Consider the following 12,254-nt stretch of genomic DNA (forward strand, 5'->3'; position numbering starts at 1 on the left):
ATAATAATAAAAAAACTATTTATTTTATTTTTACATTTTTTTTAATTTTTATTTTTTTTGCATAGCAACATTTTGCAAAAGTTTTGTAGCCTCTGATTACTATAATCAAATGTGATTAAAAAAAAAAAAAGTCACTCTTGTGTCCTGTCCAGACACAATGATTATGATATACTGTATTTTTTTTTATTAAACTCAGCAGAAATTAAAATTAGTGCAACAAATACTAGCATGAATATATAGTACTTCCATTTATACTTTAAGTACTTGTACTTTTAAATAATGTAAAAGCAGTCTAAGTAGTATATCTTTTTTTTTTTTTTTTTTTTTTTTTTTTTGCATTACAATAATGAGAAAGAAATGTTTTCTCACTCCATTTTCACACTAGGGGGAAATGTGCTTTATTGTCATGAAAATAATGTCCCAATGTGAAAAATCTACAATGATCCTACAAAAATATGCTTCATTTTTGTTATTCAAAATAAATTGTATTATTATTATCATAAATATTATATATATATATATATATATATATATATATATATATATATATATAAATAATTATAAATGTAATTTAGCATTATATTTTAATATTATTATTTAATTTGATGTTGGTATTATATGTGACCTGGACATTTCTTGACAGTTCTGTGACATCACCCTCAAACTGTTTCTGGTGAAATTTAGAAATGTTTGTGTGATTTAAGCTTTATTTAATTTGGTAGTCATGATTCTGAATTTATTTAGCTTGGTTTTGTTCAAATGTCCTTTCAAATGGCTGATATTTCTCTTTGTGAACTTTTAATGCATTGTTTAATGTACAACCTGGAAAGGTTGTAGCCTAGTTCTCAGGCCTCTTTCGCTCAATTTTGAGAAAAAAAAAGGCTTATACTGAGTTATGTAATTTACTGGATTAAGTAAACATACAGACACACCAAAGTACAGTACAGGTACCACAAAACAGGCCCAATCAAAACTCGTAAAAAAAAAAAAAAATCATGGTTGTGTTCTCAGATGCATCTCACGAATTGCAACCAATAACAAACATAAAGAAAAAGATTATATTACATATTGAAACATGCATCGCAGTAAATGTATCACATCCTTTTTCTTTCTTTTTTAAATGAAAACTATCCTTGAAAGTCTTTACTAAGGTTTAATAACACATGAAGGGACCTGTGGACTTTTTAAGCAGGTCAGTATGAAACATGTAAGATCTGACGAAAACCGTCGCTCCCAATTAAGGTTATGAAACCAAGCGTGCTGTCTTTGGATGACACATCCCATTATATTCCTCGTAACACACTAAATGTGGTGTAATGTCATGGCAGAGGGCAGGTAAACATGGTCAGTTGGACAGTCAGCTCATGCTAGTCCTGAACTGATGCCAAGAGTGTTACAGAAGAAAAACAAGCCGTACGCCAGTGTTCCACTAGAGGAAAAGGAAGTCCTCTTCTCTTTCCAGAGATGTTTTTGAAGACTCCAGTCAAGTCATTTAAATTTATATTGCGATTTTCACAAAACACATAGTTTCAGATCAGCTTTACAGAAAATAGTGTTGTAATACAAGTCACGTTTCAATTGAGTAAACAATTGGTATGCAATGTTTTAAACTAAAGGATACTGATTAAGCTTTAAGATAAATGATTGTGTATTTGAAGTCCATCCTGAATTGACTGCAGGAGTGCATGTATGAGTTTACTTGCTTGTGTTTTTGCAAATGATGAGGGTGTCTGTTTGCGGCTGGATTTTGTGTGTTTTTTTTTTTTCTTAATGAGATCTTGATGAGTGTTAACACATTTATTTTATGACATCATATGGTAAATAATGGGCCATGTGACTGCATCAGATTGCTACACTGCTACTACAGGAACTGGTCTCATTGCACTGCAGACGGGCTGCGGTGCTATGTTCAACTAGGAGTTAATGATCTGCCGTACTCTCAACAACGGAGAGAGGAAGGCAGCGCACGTGGTGTCAGTTTACATAGATTTGCTTACTCAAGGTGAAAGAAAAAAGTTTGCCCCCCTTTCAGGATGCTCACATAACGCTCGCAAACAAAAAGTACAGAAGGGGAGGGGAAAAAGGAGAGCTACAAAAGAGTAGGCATGAGCAGTATGACCAAAATCTCACGGTAACGGTATATATCACAATATAGTTATTTTGGCAGGAAATCCATCGAAGAAGGGGTTTATATACTAAATAACTATGTGGTAATGTCTATATTTGGTTAATCCAGTGAAATAATACTTTGAGAAATTAAATGTACTGCAACTCATTTGAATATTTTCTCTTTTTTTGGAACTTGATGGACGCAAGATCATAAGATGTCAAATGATACATAACAAATGTAAGTCTGGCATCAGTGCAAAAACAGCTTCACAGTTTCAGCGTCATTATGCAACACTTAAGTTAGAAACAAAAGACTCAAACTAATAATACATTATTTAACTGATTGAATTTATTCTAAATGTTACGTTTAGGGAAAATCTGGGCTGATTCTATAACTGTTAATTAACAGCTCATTGTGACTGATACCGATAATTTGTACTTTTTTGTGTTTTAACCCTTCCTCACATTTGATTCTTTCTCTCTTTATTTAGAACTTGATAGACACAGATCAAATGATAAGATTATTCATAACAAATGAATAATAAATTGATCCCATTAGAATTAACGAAGCTGTCTAAATTCATTTATTTAAATCCCTTTCTAAGTGCACAATCAAACTCTCAAACGTAAGATCTTCAGATACGTGCCTAAATAGGTACATTGTGTTCCATATTCCCGCAACTGCATTCAAGCACATAAAAGATAACCGTATATTGTGGTATATCTGCAACAATACAGTATTTGTACTCGGTAGTTATGACTAATGTAGCTCCTGGGGTTTAAGGGCCGCGTTGTAGCAAGTGTTTATTTAACCGAGTGGATTTAGCTCAGTATCTCACACGTACATGTGACAAGACATTCAAGGCCTCACTTCCTGCCTCCTGCATATGGGCATTTACCCACGCTCCTTAAACTGTTTCTGACTGTGATGATTAATAGTAATGGCCAGTAGAGTTTATACAAAAATAGCTTGGTTTTCAACTGGCTATTTTAATTCTATAATTGCTGTGGGCTATTTAATTGAAGATGCTATGTATGCACAAAATTAGTGTTTTGTAGCTCTTGGTCCATGTTTTTCAGCTTTAAGACCATCTATATGCTAGTATATTCCTAAAAGTTGACCAAATAAACTTTAAACACATATTTTTCGCATTTAAAATAATATTTTCTGGGAAAATGAAATAAAATGATTGACAATGCATCTTGTTTTGAGGGGCAATTTTTGTCCGATAAAATGCTTTCTAGAATCTGATGATTGATATACATATATATATTGTATATATGCTGTGTATATTTGTTTTAGGAAGCCAAAGATGACAGCAGGTGTCTTGTCTGTCCGCTATGTGATAAGGGCTTTCAGACCCAACACCAGCTCACCATGCACATCCGCCAGGTAACACACTCTCTTACCTGTCTAGTCCTCATCTCATCGCCTGTACAGACTATAGTCAGTGCAGACACCATTTATAAATAGATGCGTACAAAAACAACAAATTTGTTATTAATATGTTTATCATTAAGGCAACAACATAATCAAAATGTTTTTTAGTTCACTGGAAATGTGTGGAAAGACATACTTGCAATGTTTTGTTGGCTGAATAATCATTATCATGGACAACATACTGAATGAACTAAACTTTAGACTCGCACGGCCACACTTTCATACATGTCAAATTAAATATGGCACTACACTGTCTACACTGACTAAAGTCAAGGAATGTTAAAGTCAGTTATGCTCAGTTCCTAGTAGTATAGGTATTGTAATAGTGCTTATCTACACTAATTTGTCATGCTAATATGCAGTACCTTTTGGCTATTGTTGGAAGCCTCTAGGCCAGACAGCTTGGAAGCGTTTACACCGCCCCAATACACTGCCTTCATCGATTGTGCTTGTTCCACTTTATAATTTTTATTTGTACTGCCTGTATTGAATTATATATATTTTGTTAACTGGCTAGCGTTTGTTGAACTATAAGTTAGCTAAACCAATTGTATTTTTTTCTCCAGCACAATACTGATAGCGGGACATCGGACCACTCTTGCAGTATCTGTGGGAAGTCTCTGAGCTCGGCTAGCTCTCTGGACCGTCACATGCTAGTGCACAGTGGAGAGAGACCCTACAAATGCTCTGTGTGTGGTCAGACTTTCACCACCAATGGCAACATGCACAGGTCAGTCCTAGCTACTTTCAAACTAAAGGACTGCTTTAGAGCCCTGGTTTGGGACCTGCCAACTGGATCCAAGTTGTGTGCCTTAGGTTGATTTTTTTTTTTTTTCTAACTGAGTTGTCATTTCTTAGTTAAAGACAATATGAAGTAGCATTTGCAAAACATTGAACTTCCGCAAAGACGTTTTGGTGATTGAAAGAGAATATATAGTGCAAAATAATGGTGGGTGGGACTTGATTTAATTGCTTGGGATTTGATTGGATCTTAAGGGGGTGAAACACAAACATATATATAAGAATATAACCAAATATTCTAAGATTCTGAGGTAAGGTATTAAGAAGTAAAAGTGAAAAAGCTTGTTGGTTGATTACATCCCTCAAGCTTCGCCCAGTCTTCACCATTTTGTTGAACAGTTGCCCAGAGGATGAGTGCGCCACAAAGATAAATGAAGGCGTTGGTTTGTTTGTGGTTGTTGGTGTGCGTCTGTGAACGGGATAGCCACGCTCCCATTAAAGCAGAGAAAGCTTTGCAGGAAGTAAAGGGTGACTTTACCCGTGTGTCTCTCCCCCAGCTTTGGTCATGGTATCTTCTCCCAGAAGCATGAACTTCCTCCCAAGGTTGTGAAGGCTGATGGTGAAATGCTTATGGGGAGATCTGTGTGTGTGTGTGTGTGTGTGTGTGTGTGCATGTGTGTCTAAGTAAAGAAATTTGTGTTGTTAAAAAGTTGTTAAAGTGCCCGAGGGTAAGATGGCTTGAATAGATGCTCTGTAAATTGCTGTTATCTTGTAGCAAGCAGAAGTAAAGTGGAATTGTCAGCCGAAATTGGAAATACTACACTAACTTTGATTTGCATGGAATGTGCAACAGTGATGTGAAGAGAATCTAGTTTTACTACATCGGCTGCTACTGCCCTGATAACATGTCCTCTTTGTTTCCAGTATTTTTGATCTGCCGGAATTTGCATGAGCATAGTTTTAAACTAGATTTTTACATTTTCTAAATAAAAGGAGTGGTGTTTGCTCTGGCAAAACTTAACGCCACGATGCTAGGTTGTTGTGGATGGTTGCCAGGGTTATTATAGGTGGTGGTTAAGGTGTTCTTTGTAGTTTTTAGCATATTGCTATGCATATGCTAGTAGGGATGAGAATTGTAATGAATTTTCAGTTTCCGGTTCCAACTCTCCTTAACGATACTGGTGCCTTAACGGTTCCATTACCAATACTTTTAAGTAAGAAAAATTTAGAAATTACAAATGCAATTTTTATTGCATTTCAAGCAGTCTGTCACCAAGTAATGAGACCATTTCAGCATTTAACAGAGCAGACATAACAAATCTGAGATAAATGTAACTAAATTTTTTGGCCAATACCGATTTTAACAAAAAAACGTTATTTTGCCACTTATCTTATTTTGTCATCAGATCACCGTTTTGCTTAGGAATTATGTTTTAAAAATGTACAAAGAGGTACAAAAGCTTTTTATTGTGTTGACCATCAATAATTTCCTTTAAACATTGGTTGGATCTGTTGAACACATGACAGGCCAAAATTTTAAAGAGAGCCAAAATGAAAGATAAATAGAAGGAACATTGTTTTTTTGTTTTTTTAAATACTGAAAATAACTAAATATCACAGCATGATAACTGATGTGAAAAAAGCTTATTTTGTACTTCTAAAACATTTTTGCACTTCTGCTTTTGCAGTTCAAAACAACAGAACTGTTTGTACTGTATATGATAGAACATTACAAATTCATTCTATGCATGTGTTTGTCAATTCTCTGGAAATGTTAACCACATTATAGAAGAATAAAAAGTTTCGACCAAAGGAACAAAACACCCTTTTAAGTTTTATCTGGGTGTAATGGATAATGCCATCCAGATGGCTAGAGGGCGCCGCTTGCTTACACAGTGCTTACTGAAGTGCTGATTGCAGTCTATTTTCAATAGTAGCTTTTAAGCTTAGTAATCACCCAAGACCATATTTTGATTTCAATCTTAACTAGGGCTGCAACAACTAATTGGTATAAACGATAATTATTGATAATGGAAATCATAGACAACAAATTTCTTTATCGATTAGTTTGATATGCGGCGAGCATGGAGAAGCTCCGTCAGTGACGTCACTTACAGGAGTGAAAAATGTGCTGCATGATAACTCATTTGAAGAACACTACCCCAAGTTGTCCAGCGCACAAGAACGCTTTTTATAAACAATTCAAAGAAGATCATAATAAGCATACAGTTTAATATGGACCGGCTGCTGTGTAAGGTGTGTTGAAAGAGGGCGTGTGCTGTTTGATGCGCTTAAGAGTTGTTTCTCTCCAGCGCATAACTTGCATTTTACTGCTATTTTCTTTGCTTTATAATGTATATATGTTATGAATTCAAAAACAGGCATGTATTTCTGCGTATTTCACAAAACTGTTTGTTTTTACCACATGCGAGTATCCGTTAAACTTCAGTGAGTAAGTGAGCGCATATTTAGCGTCAATCAAAATGATCTCAATGGAAAAAGGGAGCACAATTATTTGGATTCAACTGTGCTTTGCGGTTAAGAGACAATGCAACATCATACCACTATTTCAGTTTCAGTGCAATCAATTGTGTAACTTTCATGGGTATCACATTGATTTCTCAAAGGTGACTGATTGTCTGATTTCACCAGTAAATTTATACTAGGGATGGGAATTGCCACAGACCTCCCGATTCGATATTACAACGATATTTCATAGCTGATTCAGTATGCACTGCGATATTGCGATTCTATAAGTATTGAGATTTGATGTTTTGATATAAAAACTTCTTATAAAAAAACTTTGTTAAATCCTTTGATCTCAGATAGAAATGTCTACTGAAGAACAGTTTTGTCTGAAATGACAATTGTTTTCACGCTGTAATGAAATTTGCAGGTAAAAGGTTGGGATGTGCAAAACTACCAATTTAAAACTACCAATCGACCAGTCAGTGCGTTGTCTGAGCTAGGCGAGTATTTATTTCAAAGGAACCCATAAGGCTGCATTATGTCCATTTGCATTCAACAAATAAATATATCCAATATATCATTTTAACTTATCAAACAAATTTTATTTCAGAAAATAAAATATAACGTATATATTACCATAGGCCATTAATATTATCATAATGATAATTTTGCAACATACAAAATTACAAATGGAGTCTAAAGAACAAACTTGTTCAAGAACCATTTCTGATGCTGTACTGAATTATGACACACATGACAATTCACCTGTAGTCCCAATGTCATTGCATGTCATTTGAATATGCATCCTGAGATAGTCTGAGATCCTATGCATTGTTCTCATAGACTACACTATTCTTACAAACTGCTCCCAGATGACTAACAGAGAAAAAAAAGTGAGAACTCGCTATTTGAAAGTGTTCCGCGAAACGCGGTAGCGCTGCGCACGTTGGCGCCAAAGCACAAATGAACTACAGGTGTTTCCTCAAGCATGCATCTTTGGGTGCTTCTCATTTCTGAAATTGTGCATCCTCGTTTCCTTTCCTTGCTTCTTTTCCTCACTTCCTAACTCCACCCTCTTAGAAACCGAGGAAAGGATGGAAGGAAAGGAAACGAGGACAGAAGAATCGAAGCAGGATGTGTTTGTAAAATGAAATGTTCTTGCTCAATGCACGTCACTTCAGAGCACGTTTTTGCACAGCTGCAATAATTCTGCGTGCTTGCCTTTTATGTTTTTGAAACTTGTATTAATTATATTCAGAATAAATCAGAATAATTCAAGTATGTGACAATTATGGTTTATTGAAACCGCATAGGTGAAACATGAATTAAAACTTTTGTGAGATGTGAAGAAGGAGGAGAATTTACGCGTGCGTCAGGTGCTTCGACCAAAAAGTCTTCTGTATTGGATGCTCCGGTGTTTCCTCGCTCAAGCAACCTCGATAAACTTCCTCCGTCCTCGATCCTTGCCTCCTCATGGTGCATTTAGAGAATTGGTACGTCCTTAATGATGGTGGACTTCGATCGGTTTCCGGTTCACGGGCTCGTGGATGGAGGAGCGAGGAAACGAGGATGCACAATTTAGGAAATGAGAAGCACCCACTGTGTCTAGCCGGCATTTCTTGCCGATAGTGGCGGATAAGTGTGCAAAATTACCCGCCACTGCACATGAATACACTGGCTGTTAGATTATAAATACTGCAGGGGCGCAACATATAGTTTACGGCATCTATCAGTTTGATAAGCCTTTTTACAGCTAAACTATTTATTAAAGCAGTGTCAGACAGAATCTGCATAATGACTTCTGACAAATATCCTCCACAACACCTCTCGAATAAACTTTTGGATTATGCATAACAGGAACATTGAACGCAGCATAGGATTTTGACATCTGACAGCGAACAAACGGCGCTTGATGGCTGTTGCAGCAACTTATCAGAGAGAAAACCTTTTAGTGTGGAACTCTGCACAAATTATCTGGTTTTTTGGGGGGTTTTTTGTCCCACTCCATCCCCGATGGATCACTTTACTCTTTAATGAACAGTCATTTTTGTTGCGTTTTACAAGTAAAGGAGCTGTTTTGCATATGTCATTATTTCTGGATTGTTCATTTGAATTCACAGTTTTCATAAAGTTTGTTGATAATTCATTATAAATGAACAGTCTTTTTTTTTTTTTTTTCATATCGCCGTGTTCATGCTTAAAACCGATTTGCCAATGCTTTTAATTTGGTCCATAATTGGCCGATAAATTTAGACAGCAGATCCATATTTAATACAATTCTTGCAAAAGTCTTGTTTAGCTACACAGAATTTTTTCATGATTGTGTGTTTTTAAAGATTCTGTTTTGTCCTGTAGAATCAAAATAACCAGCACATTCATTCAGGATCGCACTACCGGTCATGCTTTAATTTTTCATGCTGTTGATTTAATGACTCAGAGTCGTTAGTTTGGTAATAGGACTACAGTGTTTCGCGCTGTAGTTTTAGAAGGGGGCATCGCTGCCGCTGAATAGCTTAGCAGGATACATGGTCAGAGTATTTTAGTATTTGGCGTTCCATCCACATCGGCGGAAAAACACACGTTCAAGAACCGTTAACAGAACAATAAGTCATAAAAATGACACGGCTTTGGTATTTAAAAAAAAACTGGAACATGCTCTGAAAAAGAACCGGTTCTTGGTTTCCAACCCTAGTTGCTAGGATGTTCTGGGTGGTTGCTAAGATGTTGCTAGGTCATTGCCATTGTTCTTTGGGTGGTTTCTAAGTGGGTTCTAAGTGACCCAAGTCAAAAGAGCCCACCAACAAGCCCAACCCCACCAGAAATGATAGTCCCCAGATATATATGGCTTGGGTACCTCCTTCAATTCAGGTCTATGGGATTTGTTTTCCATCACTGTATGTCAGATTGCTTAGAAAAGTAATTTTAAAACATCTTAACAAGCTGCACGATTTGACACAATTTGCACAGAAGTGTAATACATGGGGTTAGGGGTTTACAGCAAATGAATTACAGATTGTATGTTAAATTACATAGTTTTCCCTAAGGAGTTCAATGATGTCATTCGTGCTTTACATGAAATCCTTCTTGCATATAAACATTTTAGCAGTTAAAAAAGAAGTGTTTCAAAACTGGCAAAAGTTGACTGGTAGTTTTAGGCCTCATGCATGTTCAGAAAGCTGGGAGCCATCTTGTTGCCAAAGCATCACATGGAATGGGGAGGGAGGGCTGGGAGGAGGGAGTCGCTGTTGCCATGGAGTAAGATCACAACCGAGAAGAGTCAGTGCACAATCTGATTGGCTGTTTTATTTGCTTTTACTCTTTCAGCTTCGGTTACACTGCTGAACAGCCACAGTTTTAAAGGAGTTGCCCTTGCTTTGACTTTGCTTTGAAACTTTCTGACACCACAGTGCCCTCTGTCTTTGCTCTGCGGGAGTGTGATGGAATTCTTGGATCGGATGGAATGGGCCTGTTTATGCATCAACAAGTTTTATGATCCTTTACAGATTAGTCAGCCTGATTGTTAAATTTCCATATTGACATCCTTGATTCAAGGACAGCAAGCTTAAAGGGATATTTCACACAAAAGTGAAAATTCTGTTATCATTTACTCGCCGTCTTGACACAAAAACAGATGTTAGGCAGGATGACAGCCTCAGTAAACGTTCACTTTCATTGTAGTGAAAAAAATAAGATGCAATGAAAGTAAATGGTGACTAAGGTGGTCAGTCCCTAACATCTGCTTTTGTGTTCTGCAGAAGAAAGACATTGCCGGTTTGGAACAGCATTCCATGGGTGAGTAAATTATGACAGATTTTTTATTTATTGGTGAATTATTCCTTTAATTGCAATGCTATTAAGAAAAAGCTCAACTTACTGCCACGTCATTATTCATTGCTTTTTAAATGAATAATTCATGGTTCAACCTCATTTGAATGACAAGCAGAGCCATGCAGGACTGTGTACTAGCATCATTCAACTAGTTAGGATTCTACAGAGGATTCAAGTTACCTTCCTTTATAAGGTTAAGGTGATGATGGTTTCCATCCAATCACAGTTTGCTGACTTGGCAGTGCTGGTTTTCTGTGATTGGTCAGAGGAGAGGTCTGAGTCCACAGCAGAGAGATATAACAGACTGTCAGGTCTCCACACGGACTTTCAGCATTCTGCCTGCTATTAATAAACCACTGACTGCAGACTGAAAACTGAGACCTACAGGACCTGGGTTGTGTGACCTTTTTCACACTTGCACATGCATATACATAAATAAATAAAAACTTTTATAGGCATCTTTTGTAGATTTGATTTTGTGTGCAATCAATACAAATCTTTTTGTATTAATTGTACTAGTATCTTTTAGCAACTGTTTCATTGAGACACAAGATAAGTGTGTTGGATATGTTGGGAAAGAGTGATCTTGGAACTTAAATCAAGCATGCTTTTCATTCAGTTATTCCTTTGTGCCTTCACTTCCTATTTGGACTTCCTGGTTTCCTCAATATCTCCCTCAAAAATTAAGACGATCATCTTCTGGCCCTCTCCATGCAACATTACCACTGCTTCCGCTTATCTCTCCTCGCCATCTTGGATTTCACATATGCACATAAAGAGGCTTGGGAATAATTGCAGGAGTTTCAGCTCGTTAGTGTCTTCCCATTAGAGTCATTTCTGTTGGGTCCCAGTGGGATGCACAAGGGTTCCTTTCCCCTAAATAGCCAGGATATTATTCATGAATCACTCTTGTCTATCAGACAAGTGAGTGGTAACCAACTACTAAACTACCATAAGCACTGCTTTGATTCTCAATTATTAACAAGCTTAAGGTACTTCCCTCTAAAGCGTAACTTTTTTTGCTGCTGTCTCTTTAAGATCACGCTGTAGAATTCCTCATTTGTGAATTACTTCCATGATAATACATGTACCTAGTAGAGGCGTCTAGTCAATGTGTGCATTTTTATCTGGAATATGTCATTTTTACAGCATTTCCTCATCTACAATCAAATGTTGACATTCAGCAGATATTTTAAAAGAGGCCATTCACACAGAACAGTTTTCTTTTTTGCATCTGTCTGCACTTTTTTTTTTAATGTAAACATGCACTAGACGGACATCTTTGACGTCTCGCTATTTTTTTTTTCAGCTTCTCGCACAGTAGCTCCATGTTTTTAAGACGCCATGTCAAGTTAAAAGAATGCGTTCTGTGTGAACAGCCCCTTTAGAATGTACATGAATTCACTTATTATATTTATACGCATGACGCTTGAAAGCACCCTTTAATGGATGACTTGCCAGCGTACATGTGCTTACTTGACTTTATTATTTATTTATTTAGCAGACACTTTTTTTTTTTTTTAAAGTTTAAATGAGCTTAGCAGCAATTTTCTGAAAAGAAGGCTGAAGTTGGATAAGTTCAGAACGTAACTCAAATTACACTCAAGCCTGTCAACGAAAGCAGAGTGCTCACCACGCTTAAATTATCACCAACAATGGGTGATAA

At 36.5% G+C, this 12,254-nt stretch overlaps 2 protein-coding genes across 11 annotated transcripts in view; one reads left to right on the top strand and one right to left on the bottom strand.

Annotated features, from left to right (window-relative positions):
- LOC127434714 (ras-responsive element-binding protein 1-like) overlaps positions 1-12,254 on the top strand; it is a 73,611-nt gene that overhangs the window by 51,454 nt on the left and 9,903 nt on the right. For 6 of the 8 annotated variants that reach the window (XM_051687621.1, XM_051687624.1, XM_051687625.1 and 3 more), the window contains 2 exons: positions 3,413-3,502; positions 4,117-4,280. In XM_051687621.1, the coding sequence (XP_051543581.1) occupies positions 3,413-3,502; positions 4,117-4,280 (254 nt within the window). Of the gene's footprint in view, positions 1-585; positions 2,348-3,412; positions 3,503-4,116; positions 4,281-12,254 lie in introns of those variants that run through there. The other 2 variants (XM_051687627.1, XM_051687626.1) reach the window with 2 other exon arrangements.
- The window catches only part of znf271 (zinc finger protein 271), a 54,358-nt gene that overhangs the window by 8,301 nt on the left and 33,803 nt on the right, over positions 1-12,254 (bottom strand). The window lies entirely within an intron of this gene.

The sequence above is a fragment of the Myxocyprinus asiaticus genome, chromosome 44 (assembly GCF_019703515.2).
Source record: "Myxocyprinus asiaticus isolate MX2 ecotype Aquarium Trade chromosome 44, UBuf_Myxa_2, whole genome shotgun sequence".
NCBI classification, from domain to species: domain Eukaryota; kingdom Metazoa; phylum Chordata; class Actinopteri; order Cypriniformes; family Catostomidae; genus Myxocyprinus; species Myxocyprinus asiaticus.